Source organism: Erythranthe guttata, chromosome 6 (genome assembly GCF_056151865.1).
Source record: "Erythranthe guttata isolate IM_541 chromosome 6, IM_541, whole genome shotgun sequence".
NCBI lineage: Eukaryota > Viridiplantae > Streptophyta > Magnoliopsida > Lamiales > Phrymaceae > Erythranthe > Erythranthe guttata.
This window is the reverse complement of record NC_142538.1, coordinates 6,803,627-6,820,472: the sequence shown is the minus strand read 5'-3', so window position 1 is coordinate 6,820,472 and position 16,846 is coordinate 6,803,627. Positions and strand designations below refer to the sequence as shown.

Genomic DNA, 16,846 nt, shown 5'->3' with positions numbered 1-16,846 from the left:
TCTTAGAGTACGGGTCGATACTCCCTTTTTTTTTTTTTTTTTTTTTTTTTTTTTCTTTCTTTTTCGAAAAAAATGGATTAACCTAATTTCATAAGCAAATAAAATTACCCAAAACTCCAACCACGATTTTCCCCCAAAATTTCAGTGCAATTGCAAAAAGCCCTAAATCACCCATGTGATCATCCTCACCACACGGAATCCATGACTTCCGATGAAGATTCTCCGATGGAACTATTAGATACTCCGTCGTCCTCGTAAGCCCTAAACCCCAAACGAATGCTTCTCTTCTATTTCCGCATTTCTCGTGATATTTCACGAAAATTTGTCAAATTCATTTCATGAAAAATTGTTATGTTTGCAGTCCAAAGTCCGAACATAAATACAAAGATCCGGATGATGGCCGCCAGCGCTTCTTGCTTGAGCTGGAATTTATTCAGTGCCTTGCTAATCCTACTTACATTCACTGTAAGTTTTTTTTTTTTTTGCTAATGTACTAGTGGACTAGTAATTATTAGGTTCTTGTAGGGGTGGAAGTCGGACGGAATGGATCGGAAATATTTTGGGAAAAAAAATCAATTTTTTTTTGGAAGTAAAACATGGGTTTCAATTTTCATTACAAAAAAATCAGAATGCAAAAATTCATTCCGATTTCGGAATCGGCGGAATTTTGGAAATTACATTAGTTTATAACGTTTCAAATTCGGATTTTTTCGGATCGGAATTGGCGGAATTTGGAGATTCCATTCCGATTTCCACCCCTAGTTTCTTGCTACTTTTGTTTTTATGTGTTTTGCTGATTGGATTCTGTATAAGTTGATTTGTGCCCTTAAATTGGTGCAGACTTGGCTCAAAATCGGTATTTTGAAGATGAAGCATTTATCGAGTACCTGAAGTATCTTCAGTACTGGCAAAGGCCCGAGTACTTAAAGTTTATAATGTGCGCTTAATGTTTTCCGAATCGAATTTACTGCCTAGGTTTTGTTTCTCTCGTTTTCTTTATCGTATAAAAAGTTTCGCCTATGAATTTTCAATATTGTTTCTGGTATTCTTGTCAGGTATCCTCATTGCCTCTACTTTCTCGAACTTCTCCAAAATCCGAACTACCGAAGCGCAATGGCACATCCCGCGAACAAGGTTTTATTTTGTGATTCGCAAATTTCGAAATTGTTGATGCAATTAATCTCGTTTAGGATTTAATCGGTATTATTTGGTATTTTTGAGCTTATAGGAATTGGCACATAGGCAGCAATTTTACTTTTGGAAGAACTATAGAAACAACCGACTGAAGCACATACTACCGAAGACACTTCCGGAACCTTCTAGTGCACCTTCCGTTCCAGCTTTGCCATCCACCACCGTTACAGCAGCTGCCGCCAGTGCTCCGCCTCCTATTCCTTCTACAGCCGCTCCACAAGCTCCTTCGCAGATGCAGTTTGGTACTGGACCTGGATCTAACTTTGTGAAGAATGACCTAAGAAATAGCGGGATTGATAGAAGAAAGCGAAAGTAACCTATTTTCGACCTTCATATATATATATATATATATATATATATATATATATATATATATATATATATATATATATATATATATATTAAATGACATGAAATTGGGCTTTCGGGCTAATGAAGATCATTAATGACTTTGAGCAGGAAAGATGGGTGATTACAACATTGTCCTGGAACACAACGTTTTAGCGGTTATAAAACTAGTCGAGGTGAAGCTTAGTTCCTAGGTTTTTTTGATGTATGTGCAAGTTTGATGCAATGGTATTTGCGAAAACTATATCCCGAATAAAATACTATTTGACTTCTTTTGACTTTTCTTGATCTTTACTTCAAAACTTTGAACACATGTATGTTACTCTCAATTGTTTGTAAGTCAATAAGAACAGCATAAAATTGTAGAGAAGTGTTGTGTAAGTTGGAATTGTTGATGTTTATGTTTAACGTGTTTACATGTCTGCTTTATAAATAACATGATTATTAGGCATATTTTAAGGTGTGTCGTTTCTTTGATTGGCACGGATTATATTCCCGTTTTATCACTGTCGAGTGTCGTCTACTTGGTTTTCTCGTTTAGTTTAGAAGATATGTTCGTGAGTAATTAAATAATTGGCTATTATTTGGTGCTTGGTTATTTCAATAAATTTTCTTGGCCGACCTAAATAAAGTCTGATGGATCGAGTTATTATGCAGGTCGTAGGCATGTTCGAGTGGCTGTGGTTGTTTGATCGATCCTCTGTTTCAGCTTATGATAAAAGTGGTGATTATATTTTCTTACAACAAGAACCACAACAGAAATTGAACTTTATTTGCTTCCTACCTAGTTCTGTTTCGGATATGTTATTATTGTTATTCAGTTATCTAATTGAAAACGTCGTCGAAATTTATGCTGATGTTGCCATTATTCGTCGTCGTATCTGGAGAAAAAAAGTCCAGGTACATTTGAAATTGAAGAATAAATTAATTGTTGACTATTGAAAATTTTTCAATTTTAGCGAGTCGGAGATCTTGAGCCGAACCTAACTAACTGTCAGCTACGCTGAGTTTGAGCCATATTATAAAATCCGGAAAGTTTATGAGACGAGTTTGAACTTGCTATGGCTCAACCCGAATAAAATCCAATCAAATAAGAAATTTAAATATTTATTAAATTCATTATAAATTTTGAACTTCCATTCATCCATTATAGTTCTTCTGAAGATTATATTTAAAATAATCTAATGAATTCAAAAGCTTTTTAATAACAAATATTTACGTTTTTCATATGTTTGCAAATGATTAAAAAACCAAATTTTCATAAAAGATTTTTTTTTTTATTGAATTGTACGAATATTTGCCACGTGGCTCAACTCTTTTCCCTGAAAATATGGGAGTTTGGACTGCGCACACAGAACAGCAAGCCCCATCCTCCCATGCCCTCGTGATCTTCATGTACGTACCCACCCCCACCCCCACCCCCACCCCCACCCCCACAACTCACGGATATATATCTATATATACATACACACATGTATACACACAGCTTACCGTATAGCACCCTCAGATTCTCATGATCCAGTGACAATGTTATACTTGCATTGGGACTTTTAACATTCTTAACTCTCTCTCTATAAAAAAAACAAAACAAAAAAAGAAATTGGTTCGTGATTTTGAAGATTAAACTTTTTTTTTTTCCCGGAATCGAAATAGATTGGGGAAGATGAATGCTCTAGCAGCGACGAACCGCAATTTCCGACAAGCTGCTCGTATTCTGGGACTCGACTCCAAAATTGAGAAAAGCCTTTTGATCCCCTTCAGAGAAATCAAGGTCTGATTTTTGTGTGTCTGCTTCCATGATTTTATCTGCTTTTTTTCTTTTTTTGTTGAGGTTTTATTGAAATTGGATTTCTAGATAAAAAATAAAAATCGAAGCTTTTTAATTTTTTCTGATTAGTGGGGAATCCCCGTGGAGATTTTTCCTGATAGTTTAATAACCCAATTGAGGTGTGATCAGGTGGAGTGCACCATACCAAAAGATGATGGTACACTGGTTTCCTACGTTGGATTTAGAGTTCAACATGACAATTCTCGTGGCCCCATGAAAGGAGGCATCAGATACCATCCTGAGGTCTCATCTCTCTCTCTCTCTCTCTCTCTCTCTCTCTCTCTCTCTCTCTCTCTCTCTCTCTCTCTCTCTCTCTCTCTCTCTCTCTCTCTCTCCACATATGTATTCCTGTTTATGATCTGTTGACTAGGTGTTGGTCTTGTTTTGTGTGGTCTTACTAATCTTGAATTATATGTTATATGAATGTAATCCTATGTTATAGAGTTGAAATACTCATGCAGAAATCGTAATTGATTTGTATAAGTGTTTTTCGATGGTTAGCTGCGAAATACTGCGATTAATCAGAAATTACTCGATTTGTTTGAGATAGGTTGACCCGGACGAAGTGAATGCTCTTGCTCAACTGATGACGTGGAAGACAGCCGTCGCAGACATTCCGTACGGCGGTGCTAAGGGCGGGATAGGTTGTACGCCGAAAGAATTAAGCACGAGTGAGTTGGAAAGACTTACACGTGTTTTCACTCAAAAGATTCACGATCTTATCGGTGTCAACACCGATGTTCCTGCCCCGGATATGGGTACTAATGCTCAGGTGTGACGATATAATAATATTACTATTAAAACAAAAAAAAAAACTATTTATTACTTGTTTTTTTGAAACATAATCTCACTTTAGTTGACTATTTTTTCGGAGCAAGAACGTAAAAAATCCCGATTTTTATTGGTCTTTGTGCAGACAATGGCTTGGATTTTGGATGAGTACTCAAAGTTTCACGGTTATTCTCCTGCGGTAGTTACAGGAAAGCCAATTGTAAGTTCAAAAAACATTGAAGTAAATTCAACAATATTAGACAAATTAAAATGGGAATATTTTCGTAAAATATTTTTTCGGGTACGGTAGGATCTCGGTGGTTCGCTTGGTAGGGAGGCTGCAACGGGGCGAGGTGTCGTATATGCTACCGAAGCAGTACTTGCTGAACATGGAAAGTCGATAAAGGGCTTAACATTCGCCATTCAGGTATTTATTTATTTATTTTTTTTTTTTTCCAATTTTGTTGTACAATTTTGTCCCTTTTTCGTGTTTTTTTTTTTGGGAAATAAAATAACTGTGTTTTACGTATTTACGATATTATTTAACATAGGGGTTTGGAAACGTTGGATCGTGGGCTGCAAAGATCATACACGAAAGAGGCGGCAAAATCGTTGCAGTGAGTGATATAACTGGAGCTGTGAAGAATCCAAACGGAATCGATATACCGGCTTTGCTTCAGCATAAAGATGCCACCGGAAAATTAGCCGATTTTATCGGTGCAGATTCGATGACCTCAGATGAGTTGCTTACTCACGAATGTGATGTTCTTATACCATGTGCTCTCGGTGGAGTTTTGAACAGGTTCGATATTTTTATTTTGGACAGAAATATTAACTTTTTTTTTTTTTTTTGCTAATTCTTTTTAATGTTTGATTTAAAACCATCGATTATTACTCTTGTGTTGTACTAGAAGTTGAAGCTCGGATTGTGAATAGTTTGATGCGTATACTGAATCCCGATTCTTTATATAAATGATTAAGTTTACTAAATCGCTTACTTAACTCTACCGAACTTTTTGTTGTTGTTTTCTTGATTGAAGAGAAAATGCTGAAAGTGTGAGAGCTAAGTTCATCATAGAAGCTGCAAATCATCCTACCGATCCCGATGCTGATGAGGTACCCGACTTTTGTTCAGTTTTTTTTTTGGTAACTCTTTTCTTTAATCAGTTTCGACTATTACGATGTAATTTATTTTTTTCACGACATAGTGTTGAACAATTTTGCAGATTTTGTTCAAAAAAGGAGTCGTAATTCTGCCTGATATTTATGCAAACGCGGGAGGAGTGACAGTTAGTTACTTTGAGTGGGTTCAGGTAACATTCAATCATATCCTTACTTAACACTCATGCCACGTAATCAGATCTTCATATTTTTTTTCCGTCGAATATATGTCGGTTTCTTTACGTAACAAGTATTGTTTTGCATGTTGCAGAATATTCAAGGATTTATGTGGGAAGAAGAGAAGGTGAATCATGAGCTTAAGAGATACATGACGAAAGCATTCCATAATATCAAGAGTATGTGTAAATCTCATAACTGCAACCTTCGAATGGGTGCTTTTACTTTGGGAGTTAATCGCGTTGCTCGTGCCACTTCGCTTAGGGGTTGGGAAGCCTAAATTATTTTTACGGTCCGTTTTGTACTCTTTGAGAAGCAAGTGAATCGTCCTCGCTGTTTTTTTACGGTGTTTTGAATTTTAGTTTATTGAAAATCAACTATTTCTTCGTGTTAACTTTAAAAAACCGAGTTTGAGTTTAAGCTTGCGCGATGAAGGTAATAAAAAATTAGTGGTTGAATAGTCTTGATGAATTCAATCTTTTTTTTTTTCCGGATACGGGTTCCTTCATTATAAAAAAAGAAATTGAAAAACAATATATTAACTCTTTATTTGGTGACATTAGTCATTATGAGGGGATAAATTTGCAAAAAGATTAAAAAAAATTATAATACTTGCTACACTCACAAATATGAATGAAAGTTGCTTGAAGAAAATGAGAATATATTCCATGAAATATATATTCAAGATTGACATGAAGATTAATCTTATGATTAGCCTAATTTTCTAATTGATAGCTAATAGATAAAAATATTCAACTTAGTTGTTGTTGGGGGCTTCCACAAATGGAAAGAACCCTTCAAAAATTAGAGTATGCTGTTTACTTGCAGCGACCACTCCGTACTTTAGTAAAAGGCGAAAGAATAGTTCGATTTGTACTCACTGCACAGCTGTTTGTTTTGTCAAAAAAATGTGTTAATGTCTAGTTATGTTCTGGAGGCTTTCCACTCTCATTGCATTGGTTTTCCGATGTGGGAACGTATCGATGGTCCCCGTATGCAATTCTACACTTTCTAAGCACTCGTTACCTGATCTTTTACTTCTTATTAGTTTTGAAGAGTTTGTTTTTGCGAAACCGAGAAAAAAAAAAGAAGAATACAAACCGAAAAATCAAAAACAGAATTTAACCGAACCGTTATTGATATGCCTATTCGGTCAGTCCAATGGACCTACGATTTATTTATTTATTGGGCCACAGACCCAGTTTAGAAGTTATTACTACGAAAACCCAATCACCTTCAAATAAGGTTTGGGCTCGAATGGGTTGATTGTCATCGTCATCTCGATCGTGTCGAGGAGGTCCCTCATTTCGACGCTGATGTTGATCTTGATTGTTGTATCGACGTGGGGGATCCTCACGTCTTTTATTTTGGGACCTGTCGATATACTCGCTCAAGTATCCCTATTTGATCAACCTTTCGATTGCAAGCTTGATTTGTTCACTATCTTCAGTGGTGTGTCCTTTGTCTTTGTGGAAATGGCAAAATCGATCTGACATTTGTCGTTTACGTTGGGATGTATAGGGCGTGGAGGCTTCGCCAAACCCTTATGTTCTATTACATGGAGGATTTCGGTAAGGCGGGTATTGAGTGGAGTGTAACGAGAGTGGGAAGATGAGGATTGACCATGCGATGTGGCGGTGGACGTCGGTGATCTCGACGTCGAGGGTCGGGGCGATCATCCTCTCTCTTTCTCTTAGGAGGAGCAAGTGTGGATGTTTCCTCTATGGGCACGAATTTCTTAGTGCGATTTAAGAGTTCCTCCAAGCTGGTTGGAGGCCTTTCTTCGATAAATTTCTTGAATCTATCTGTTTTTAAATTATGATGTATGATACCTGAGAGCATCTCTTCTCCCACACTGGGAACTTTATGAACGACTTCCACAAATCGTTTGATGTAGCTGCAAAGGGACTCATTGTCTCTTCGTACAACACTGAACAAGTTTGTTGGAGTTTTAGCATATTGTTTGTTCATGGTGAATTGGTTGGCGAAATGTTCAGATAATCGAGACAAGGTTTCAATTGATTCAGTGGGCAATGAGTTGAATCAGGTCATGACTATTTTTTAGAGTGTCGTGCGAAACATCTTGCATATAGCCGCATCTGTCGGGCCATATAGATTTGTCATGGCGTGAAACTTCTCAATATGTTCATGTGGATCAGTTGTTCCGTCAAACTGAAGCAAGCCCGAGACCTTTATTGCTTGAGGTAGTACCTCATTGATTATGTCAACAGTGAATGGACTGCGCCTCACTAGAGCTGGTACTCCTCCACCGACAGGGTTAGCTATTCGGGGAAGGGGATTCGGGTGAGATATCCTACTGTTAATTTCTTTCTCTCCAGCATCAGGTGGAGGAGCTTGCTGATGAGAGGCATTGCCTCTTGAAGGTGCGCGTTGACGATGTTGGTTGGTTCGGGCCTGCATTAGAGACCTAGGGTCTGAAGTGAATGCCGAATGCCGACGACCAAACTGGGTGGATTTCATTATCATGTGGTGATGGGGGTGGTTGTGCTACGGGTGGAGCTACAGGAGGAATGTTAGCTCATGGTTATACTCCAGATGGAGCTGCAGGAAGAGCATTATGTCACGGCCCGCGAGTTTTGACCCAACCCCTTGCCGATTTCCCTTGGGTTGGGGAGGTTATAAAGAGTCCAAGATGTAGCCCAAGTAGGGTTAGGCCCAAGTTGGCCCAATTGTATAGTGGTAGGTAGAGCCATTTTTGGTAGGTAGAGGTAGGTGGTGGTAGGTAGAGACATTTAAGGGATTGTTTCACTCCCAACCATTAGATCATATCGATCTCCACCGTCCATTGAGGAGGTGGTCTTGTATAAATAGAGGTAGGGTCCTCATTTGTAATCATTCAACAAATCCAACAATACTCTAGCAATAAAGTACTCTCCTACCAACTCTCTTGTCTTCTTACTTTCTTTCTTCGTTTCCATCACTTAAGTATTCGCAACACAATTCGGGAGAGGCTGACTTAGCTATCGCGAGGGGCGAGAAGGAGCTAAGGCCGCACGGTTCTTTGTTAAGGGAACAAGTCCGTGACAAGTGGTATCAGAGCCCGGCTAAGGGCTTTGTGTTGATCGAATTCTCAACGATGGCGAACGTTGAAGATATCTCGTACGTGACCGAGGGACGTGGCAGGGAGGCCCACGTAAACAACAAGAAGAAGAGGGACCACAGTAAGGCTCGTGGGGAGGGTACCGTGAATGAGGCCGTGCTAACGGATCATGGCGAAAGACTCGAGAGGCTCGAGAATAACGTCGCCATAGCGGAGCTTAGCGAACGATTCGAGAAGCTCGAGCACGATGCGGAAGTGTTGGAGAATCACGTCGCCGAGCAACTCGATTTGTTTAGGGACAATGAGACGTTGCGGGAGGAACGGTTGGATCGATTTGAGGCCATCATCCAATCCCTCCAAGAAAGCATCGAGGGGATGCGCGACGACTTGGCCTTGTGCAAAAAGGCCGCCGCTAACGGTAGCGTTGGTGCTACTTCGAGTCCAAGGGTGGACTGCCCGAAGCCAACGGGATTCAACGGCGTAAGGGACGCCAAGGAAGTCGAGAACTTCCTATGGATGATGGAGCAATATTTCGAGGGTATCGGTCTAGTCGACGAGACGACTAAGGTAAGAACTTCTTCCCTTTACCTTTCCGATACGGCAATGTTATGGTGGCGTAGAAAGCACGCCGATATCGAGAAAGGCATTTGCCGAATCGATACTTGGGAAGAGTTCAAGAGGGAACTCAAGCGACACTTCTACCCGGAGAACGTCGTCTATGAGGCTCGAAGGAAGTTGAGGGAACTCAAGCAACGAAGTTCAATCCGCGAGTACGTGACGGAGTTCACCACCCTCACCCTTCAAATTCCCAACCTCTCCGAGGAGGACCTTCTTTTCCACTTCACCGATGGGTTACAAGGCTGGGCCAAGCAAGAACTCCACCGACGAGACATCAAATCCGTCGATGAAGCTATTGCCGCCGCCGAGTCTTTAACCGAGTATCAACCGAGAGAGCCGTTGCGAAAAAAGAAGTGGAGCCCGATTAAAAGCGGAGGAGAGAGACGGGACAATCATGGTCAGGACCATCGAGATAACCGAGACCCACGGCGAGCGTCAACCTCGAGGGGAGGAGACAAGCCATCCTCACGACAACAACTTGAAGAGAAGAAGAAATCGTTTGTGCCTAAGGGAGGATGCTTCGTGTGCAAGGGGCCGCACGCGATGAGCCAATGTCCCAAGATGGGGTCATTGTCGGCACTTTTACAACAAGAGGCCGAGCAAGACACAAACGAGGAGCTAGGCAACATGGGATCGCTCCAACTTCTTAACGCCTTAAAGGGTAATCCGATGCCGGGAACATCAAGCAAGGGGCTGATGTACGTGGAGGCCCGCATCAACGATACCCCAGCAAAGGTGATGGTGGACACGGGAGCAACCCACAACTTTATCACCGAGGACGAGGCCAAGAGGGTTGGCCTACGGTGGACCAGACGAGACGGTTGGCTCAAGGCCGTTAACGCTAAGGCACAACCGCTCAACGGTGTAGCACGAGACGCGGAGCTACACTTAGGCACTTGGAAGGGCCAAGTGGATTTTTCGGTAGCACCGATGGATGACTTCAAGGTGGTGCTAGGCATGGACTTCTTCCGCAAGGTAATGGCTATCCCGATGCCTTGTTTTAATTCCGTATGTATCTTAGAGAAGGGGACACCTTGCATGGTGCCGGCCATCAACGGCACCACTAAGGAAGAAAACACGCAACCAAGGCAACTGTCGGCCACGCAAGTTGCCAAGGGAGTTCGACGGGGCGAGCCAACATTCTTAGCCGCTTTAAAGGAGTACAAACCGAGAAAGGTGAATGTTGTGGCCGACGCATTACTCGCAGCCATTAGCTCGACAAGGGGGAACTTGGCCGACATGATCCGAGAAGGGCTCGAACATGATCCCATGGCCAAGGAGCTAATCCGACTCGTCAAGGAGGGCAAGACGAGGCAATTTTGGGTAGAGGACGACCTACTCTACACGAAGGGGCAGCGACTCTTCGTTCCGAAGTGGGGCAGCTTGAGGAAGGACCTCATAAGGGAATGCCACGACACCAAGTGGGCGGGGCATCCGGGCCAAAGGAGGACAATGGCGTTGCTCGAGACGGCCTACTTTTGGCCTCACATGCGGGACAGTGTCGATGTATACGTGAAGACTTGTCTTGTGTGCCAACAAGACAATGTGGAGAATAAACAACCGGCAGGGTTACTTGAGCCACTCCCAATCCCCGAGCGACCATGGGAGTCGATCTCATTGGATTTCATTAGTGCATTGCCGAAGTCCGAGGGGGCCGGATCTATCATGGTGGTGATAGATCGTTTTTCAAAATATGGGACGTTCATAGCTTGCCCGAGGGATTGCACCGCGGAGGAGGCAGCCCGGTTCTTTTTCAAGAACGTCGTCAAGTATTGGGGACTACCGAGGAACATCATAAGCGACCGAGACCCACGCTTCACGGGGCGATTGTGGACGGAGCTTTTCAAGCTTTTGGGGTCCGAGCTTTGCTTCTCGACGAGTTTTCACCCCCAAACCGACGGGCAAACGGAGAGAGTGAACGCCCTACTCGAGTGATACTTACGGCACTTCGTGGGAGCCAATCAAAAAGATTGGGCGAAGCTCCTCGACGTGGCTCAATTTTCCTACAACTTGCAACGGAGTGAAGCCACGGGGAGGAGTCCATTCGAGCTTGCAACGGGGCAACAGCCACTTACGCCACATGCTTTGGCTACGGCAACCGACGGACGGAGTCCCGGAGCATTGAAGATGGCTAAGTCGTGGGAGGAACAAGCCGATTTAGCCCGAGCATGCCTTGAGAAGGCTAGGCGACGAATGAAGAAATGGGCGGACGACAAACGGCGACCACGGGAGTTCGACGTTGGGGCCCAAGTGATGGTGAAACTATTACCCCAACAATTCAAGGCATTGCGGAGCATGCACAAGGGACTTGTGCAAAGATACGAAGGACCATTCCCGGTGATCGCCAAGGTCGGTAAAGTTTCATATCGCCTAGAACTTCCAAGTTCTTTGAAAATCCATCCGGTCTTCCATGTGAGCATGTTGAAGCCCTATCACGAAGACAAGGAAGACCCGAGACGAGGAGAGTCGCACCGAGCACCACCCATCATGACTAAGTCATACGATAAGGAGATCGAGGAAGTGCTCGGCCGACAATTGAAGCGACGAAGGGGAGTTCCACCGAGTATTCAATACCTCATCAAATGGAAGGGATTACCCGAGTATGAGGCAACGTGGGAGACGAAGGAAGACTTGTGGCAATTTCAAGATCATCTCCACTTGTTCGAGGCAACGAGGACGTCGCCGGATTAGGCGGGGGAGGATGTCACGGCCCGCGAGTTTTGACCCAACCCCTTGCCGATTTCCCTTGGGTTGGGGAGGTTATAAAGAGTCCAAGATGTAGCCCAAGTAGGGTTAGGCCCAAGTTGGCCCAATTGTATAGTGGTAGGTAGAGCCATTTTTGGTAGGTAGAGGTAGGTGGTGGTAGGTAGAGACATTTAAGGGATTGTTTCACTCCCAACCATTAGATCATATCGATCTCCACCGTCCATTGAGGAGGTGGTCTTGTATAAATAGAGGTAGGGTCCTCATTTGTAATCATTCAACAAATCCAACAATACTCTAGCAATAAAGTACTCTCCTACCAACTCTCTTGTCTTCTTACTTTCTTTCTTCGTTTCCATCACTTAAGTATTCGCAACACAATTCGGGAGAGGCTGACTTAGCTATCGCGAGGGGCGAGAAGGAGCTAAGGCCGCACGGTTCTTTGTTAAGGGAACAAGTCCGTGACAAGTAGCTCCCATTGCAGCGATGTATCGTGCCACTACTTCAGTGGCAGCACGAGCTGAAGCCTTCTCGATCATGTGTTAGAGGGCCTCTTTGGTTATCTAAATTATCCGGCAAGCAAGAATATGTTGTTCCCCTTGAATTCCCGGTGGGGCTCTTTTATAGGGTTTTGTGGTGGAGCTTGAATTTGGGGAAGAGGGCGGAGCGGCAAGCCAGAACCTTCACGAGGCGGATGATTGGTAGCTGTGTCATGCTCCCCCTGTGCAGATGTCCCAACGACATCCTCTCTGCTACGTGATCTAGTGGTGATTCCCACAGACAATGCCATTATGATGATGCTTATTAACCACCTACAGTAAATTAGTCGAAGAAATGAATCGTTCACTGATTACGTGCTGGATGACCTTGAGATTCCTGCATAAAAAGTAAACGTGAACTAAGTCGGGGGTTGATCCGGCGGAATCCCCTCCGATGCTTAAGTCAGATACTTGGATCGTGAAAGTAGTCGAGATAATTGTGATAGTTGGATTGCTTGAATATATAAAACGTACCTTGATTAAATGATTTAAGTTCTATTTATACTTTCTTGATTGAATCAAAATCAATTTATCGGGCTCAAACTTTATTTGAAGGTAATTGGACCTTCGTAGTAATAATTTCTAAACTGGGCTCATGGCCCAGTAAAAAAATAAATCGTATGTCCATTGGATTACCCCAATAGACATATCAGTTATAAATCCGACACATTTGGTTTTATCTTTAGAAAACCGAAATAGTTGATTCACAATCGATTTTAGCTTAAAATCAAGTTGAACCGAACCGTGCACACCCGTAGATTTCAGTAGCTACAAGACACATGTATATATTTAAATTAAATTGTATTATTATGCTCTCATTACGTTGTAACCAACTTTTAAAATGCCAACTAATTAACCATAATTTAACTAATGAGTGTGGTCTAGTAGGTGGAGTCACATGAGTGCATTTATTTAATTTGGGCTTAAATAATTATTATTACTATGTTATTTTCTTTATTTTTCTTTGTGTCTCTTTTTTCTATTAAAACTTGATTTAACTTGGTGTTAGTTGAATGGAATAACTTTAATCTGAAATTAGCTCAATGTAAAATATTATTTATTAATTTAAAGAAATTATATTTTTTATATATATAATCTATGACAATTCCTTCATAAATGTATAAAGGATATTATAATACACTTAGTAATTGGATTAAGTTATGTATCACAAAGAAAGAAAAGAAAGAAAAAAAGAAAAGAAAACTACCCACCCTTACAGGTTCGTTGATAGCCCATTCAACGAATCCAAGATAAGTACGATGATTATATAATTTTTTTTCTCATTAGACGTGTTGCATATTTTATTGGTTCTATCTTAATTCTATGCGTGATGGTTTATTGTTATATACACATTTTGCTATGTACTAATTAATCAAGATTTTATCTTCCTAATCATCAATATAAGATAGACTTGAACTAAACCAAAATAATTAAAAAACCACCATAATGAAGATTTTATCTTCCTAATCATCAATATAAGATAGACTTGAACTAAACGAAAATAGTTAAAAAACCACCATTTTTAGGATCGGTTTTGATATTCCGGATGCCTTTAGCATATTTAAAACAAGGATCCTTTTAACACATTTTTTTTGTTTGATATAAGGAGCCTATGGACTCTATTGTGTCTACAAGTTTGCTTCATTGATTTACAAATAAAATTTTATTCCTATATATAATATTTCACGTTTCTAATTGATGGCATGATTAATATAATACTACGGTTGAGAGTGGTTCTAACGAACATTTTATATTCAAATTACATTCTAGAAGGTAAGTAAATATAGAGATTTTTAGAGATCTCTTAGAAATCCTTACAACTTGGTGATAAATTCCTACATTCAAGGCTCTACTTAGGGTTGTTTTTTGAGCTTGTTTTCTTATCTTAGTGAGAACCTCTCTAGCCTAATTTTTGTCCGATTCAAAATGATTTTTTCTTCTTGAAACATTGGATTCAAATTGAAATTATATATTAGATTATGATTTTCAATCCGATTTCAATTTCCAAAAATTAAAAAAAAAAATCTTATGAAATTTACATTTACAACATCAAACATATAGTCTATTTATATTTTGCATCAAACATAAAGAAACAACGGTTTCAAATTTTGCAACTTTCAATTAAAGAAAATCTAATTTTGAAGTGAGTTTTTAATTCCGATTAAAAAATAAATCCAAAACAACTACAAATGAACTAGTTTTTACACTAGCATAAAAGAAAGTCGAATTTTCCAAGCATGCTGATTTCAATCGATCCTAATTCGGTGATTCCACAGTCCCACCATTCGACCTCAACTAGGTATTCACATTTTCTACAAGTAACGACTTCTATTGTGTAAAAATAAATTGTTGAAGGAGAGACTAGATATGCTTGATCAATATTATCATACACAGTTAGACTAATTTATGAAATTCATCTTTTTTCATCTCCCTAAGTGCAAAGTAATAGAGTTTATTTCATTTTTTTTTAAATGAAATAACCATATTATTAGGCAAACTGTGCCAACTTTGGGGGAAGATCAGTCCCTTCCAAGCAGGAGTTATCATACAACTTAGTTAAAGTATGAGCTAGACTATTTCCAGCACGTTTAATGAATTGCAACGAAACATGACGAAAAACATTAGCCAGACTCAAAGTTTCTTCTATCAAAGCATCAAATGATACATGATTGTGATCATGCTTTGTAAGTGCTTCCATTATGTTTTCCTTGGCCGTCGTTTCTTCGCCATGCAAAGTCTAATTACGCACATCCCAAAGCTTCCAACAGACAATGAGACCCAACAGTAGTTGCTCTTCTTGTAGAGTGTTTTTCATATGATTTAGCCAGCACTCAAAATTCTGAGAGGGATCCGACACAAAGTCTGAAATGGATAGCTCTGCCATACATTCTTAATATATTCGCATTCTATAATCGCATGCATGAAAGTCTCGATCGATCCACATCTCAAGCAAGAAGGGGACGTCCCTATCTTACGCCGGAAAAGTTCAGCAGCTGTCGGAATTATATTTTGTTTCGCGCGCCATAGAAATACTCACACTTTCGGAGGTAATTTACTATGCCAAATCGTGGACTCAAGAGAGGACTCATGCATGTTTGAAACCTGGCCTTCTCGATTCGCATTTCTGTTTCTAGCATTTAAAATCGCCAAATTGAGTTTGTAGCAAGATTTACGGTGAAGTTTCCTTTCGGTGAGTAGTGCCAAATTAGACGGTCAAGAGTATTGGACCCTCCGATGGTGACCGAGAAGAACACTGATATGATGCATTTTTAGGGGTAATTTGTTTTAAAAAAAAAAGGAATTAGGGCATATTTATAACAAGAATAGTGAAATACAATGTACCCATAAGTAATATATACTTAACTTAGAACATAACAATGATTAATGAATAACCAACATATAATTAAATAATTAATAGTTTCAAAGCATAATTTTAAATGAACTTTCCCAATTCAAGTGAAAGGTACTCTCATTCAACTAAAATAATCGAGGGGGCAAATATATAATTTAACAAATAAAATATTCAACTTAATTGTTGATGGGAACCCCCACAAATGGAGGAACCCTCCAAAAATTGGTGTATGCTGCTTAAATGCAGCGAGCACACGATATTCTTTAGTAAAAGACGAAAGAATAGTTCGCTATGTGCTCACGCGCAGATTTCAACCACTATGTTAGGATTTCTTTATGTAGGAGGCTTCTCGGTCTCGTTGCACTGGTTTTCCGATGTGGGATATAACGCCGGGCTCCTATATGCAATTTTGCACTTCAAATTGAATTCCTGCTGGATGTGTTGTGTGCCAAATTTGTAAACATAGATTTATATATTATAAATAAACAAACAAGAAATAAATATCTTTTTTGTTGATCATAGTGAAAATTGGGTTAGAGCAATTTCGATGGTAGATATAAAAATTGAGTTATTAAATACTCATTTGATAATTGAGATAGTATTTTAATATTGATTTATAATTCATCTACTCTAACTGTGGTTGTCAAATTAATTATCAGTTGGAAGTTTATGGGTGATTTTACTTGTAATGATTGTTACATTTTTTATAACTCAATTTTCAGCAAGTATATTTACATTTAAAGAGATGAATTGTCAAAATAAAACCGTCATTTGGTTATAACTTCATTAGAGTTAAAAAATTCTATTTAGTAAGTTTTTTTCTTTTGTAATGAAGGAACCCATAACCAACTATATATGTGCGCTGGGTAAACTTGCACTCTCGTATGATGACTTGTAAATCATACGAGAAATGTAAACCACACTAGACTAGGGGTGTAAACGAGCCGAGCTCGAGTCGAGCTTCTGTTTTGGTGAGTTTGAGCTCGAGCTCTTCGAATATTTTTTTCTGAGTTCAAGCTCGCGCGAGTTGGGCTTGTCGAGCTCGAACATGAGTCATTTTGTTTATATTAATATTATTATTATAAATTAAAATA

At 40.0% G+C, this 16,846-nt stretch overlaps 4 protein-coding genes and 2 non-coding genes across 8 annotated transcripts; 4 read left to right on the top strand and 2 right to left on the bottom strand.

The window, feature by feature from the left end:
* The first annotated feature begins 81 nt into the window (after positions 1-81).
* Positions 82-2,491, top strand: MED31 (SOH1 family protein). 2 transcript variants are annotated; one of them, XR_001173016.2, is made up of 7 exons: positions 83-254; positions 362-465; positions 841-937; positions 1,056-1,134; positions 1,229-1,506; positions 1,654-1,718; positions 2,200-2,491. XR_001173016.2 is itself a non-coding variant. In XM_088819744.1 (5 exons), exons 1-5 carry the CDS (start codon positions 202-204, stop codon positions 1,508-1,510), a joined length of 615 nt encoding a protein of 204 aa, XP_088675870.1. In that variant the 5' UTR covers positions 82-201. The 2 variants fall into 2 exon arrangements, 1 of the variants encoding a protein (XP_088675870.1); XM_088819744.1 differs by lacking the exons at positions 1,654-1,718; positions 2,200-2,491 and having other exon boundaries at positions 82-254; positions 1,229-1,510.
* Positions 2,492-2,879: 388 nt separating this feature from the next.
* Positions 2,880-5,955, top strand: LOC105960356 (glutamate dehydrogenase A). 2 transcript variants are annotated; one of them, XM_012984511.2, is made up of 10 exons: positions 2,880-2,937; positions 3,196-3,313; positions 3,500-3,613; positions 3,921-4,142; positions 4,287-4,361; positions 4,452-4,568; positions 4,693-4,943; positions 5,182-5,257; positions 5,368-5,454; positions 5,574-5,955. In XM_012984511.2, the coding sequence occupies exons 2-10, from the start codon at positions 3,206-3,208 to the stop codon at positions 5,757-5,759; spliced, it is 1,236 nt and encodes a 411-aa protein (XP_012839965.2). In that variant the 5' UTR covers positions 2,880-2,937; positions 3,196-3,205; the 3' UTR covers positions 5,760-5,955. The 2 variants fall into 2 exon arrangements, with proteins under 2 accessions (XP_012839965.2, XP_088675868.1); XM_088819742.1 differs by lacking the exon at positions 2,880-2,937 and adding an exon at positions 2,987-3,071 and having other exon boundaries at positions 3,162-3,313.
* Positions 5,956-6,251: 296 nt separating this feature from the next.
* LOC148770009 (U5 spliceosomal RNA) lies at positions 6,252-6,369 on the bottom strand. The gene has a single exon (XR_016031939.1). It is a non-coding gene; the product is annotated as a U5 spliceosomal RNA (small nuclear RNA).
* Positions 6,370-7,952: 1,583 nt separating this feature from the next.
* On the top strand, positions 7,953-12,184 carry LOC105964566 (uncharacterized). Its single transcript, XM_088819741.1, has one exon. The coding sequence runs from the start codon at positions 8,577-8,579 to the stop codon at positions 11,091-11,093; it is 2,517 nt and encodes an 838-aa protein (XP_088675867.1). The 5' UTR covers positions 7,953-8,576; the 3' UTR covers positions 11,094-12,184.
* Positions 11,286-11,849, top strand: LOC148770008 (uncharacterized). The gene has a single exon (XM_088818875.1). It carries the CDS (start codon positions 11,286-11,288, stop codon positions 11,847-11,849), a length of 564 nt encoding a protein of 187 aa, XP_088675001.1.
* Positions 12,185-15,943: 3,759 nt separating the features above from the next.
* On the bottom strand, positions 15,944-16,061 carry LOC148770007 (U5 spliceosomal RNA). The gene has a single exon (XR_016031937.1). It is a non-coding gene; the product is annotated as a U5 spliceosomal RNA (small nuclear RNA).
* Between the last annotated feature and the right edge of the window lie 785 nt (positions 16,062-16,846).

What these genes read in the sequence shown, in the direction of transcription:
- LOC105960356 (XM_012984511.2), top strand. Translation starts at nt 3,206, where the DNA reads ATGAATGCTCTAGCAGCGACGAACCGCAATTTCCGACAAGCTGCTCGT. An exon ending in ATATGGGTACTAATGCTCAG is followed by an intron (nt 4,143 to 4,286) that starts GTGTGACGATAT and finishes GTCTTTGTGCAG; the next exon opens with ACAATGGCTTGGATTTTGGA. An exon ending in CTCGGTGGAGTTTTGAACAG is followed by an intron (nt 4,944 to 5,181) that starts GTTCGATATTTT and finishes TCTTGATTGAAG; the next exon opens with AGAAAATGCTGAAAGTGTGA.
- LOC148770008 (XM_088818875.1), top strand. Translation starts at nt 11,286, where the DNA reads ATGGCTAAGTCGTGGGAGGAACAAGCCGATTTAGCCCGAGCATGCCTT.
- MED31 (XM_088819744.1), top strand. Translation starts at nt 202, where the DNA reads ATGACTTCCGATGAAGATTCTCCGATGGAACTATTAGATACTCCGTCG. An exon ending in TTAGATACTCCGTCGTCCTC is followed by an intron (nt 255 to 361) that starts GTAAGCCCTAAA and finishes TTATGTTTGCAG; the next exon opens with TCCAAAGTCCGAACATAAAT. An exon ending in TGGCACATCCCGCGAACAAG is followed by an intron (nt 1,135 to 1,228) that starts GTTTTATTTTGT and finishes TTGAGCTTATAG; the next exon opens with GAATTGGCACATAGGCAGCA.
- LOC105964566 (XM_088819741.1), top strand. Translation starts at nt 8,577, where the DNA reads ATGGCGAACGTTGAAGATATCTCGTACGTGACCGAGGGACGTGGCAGG.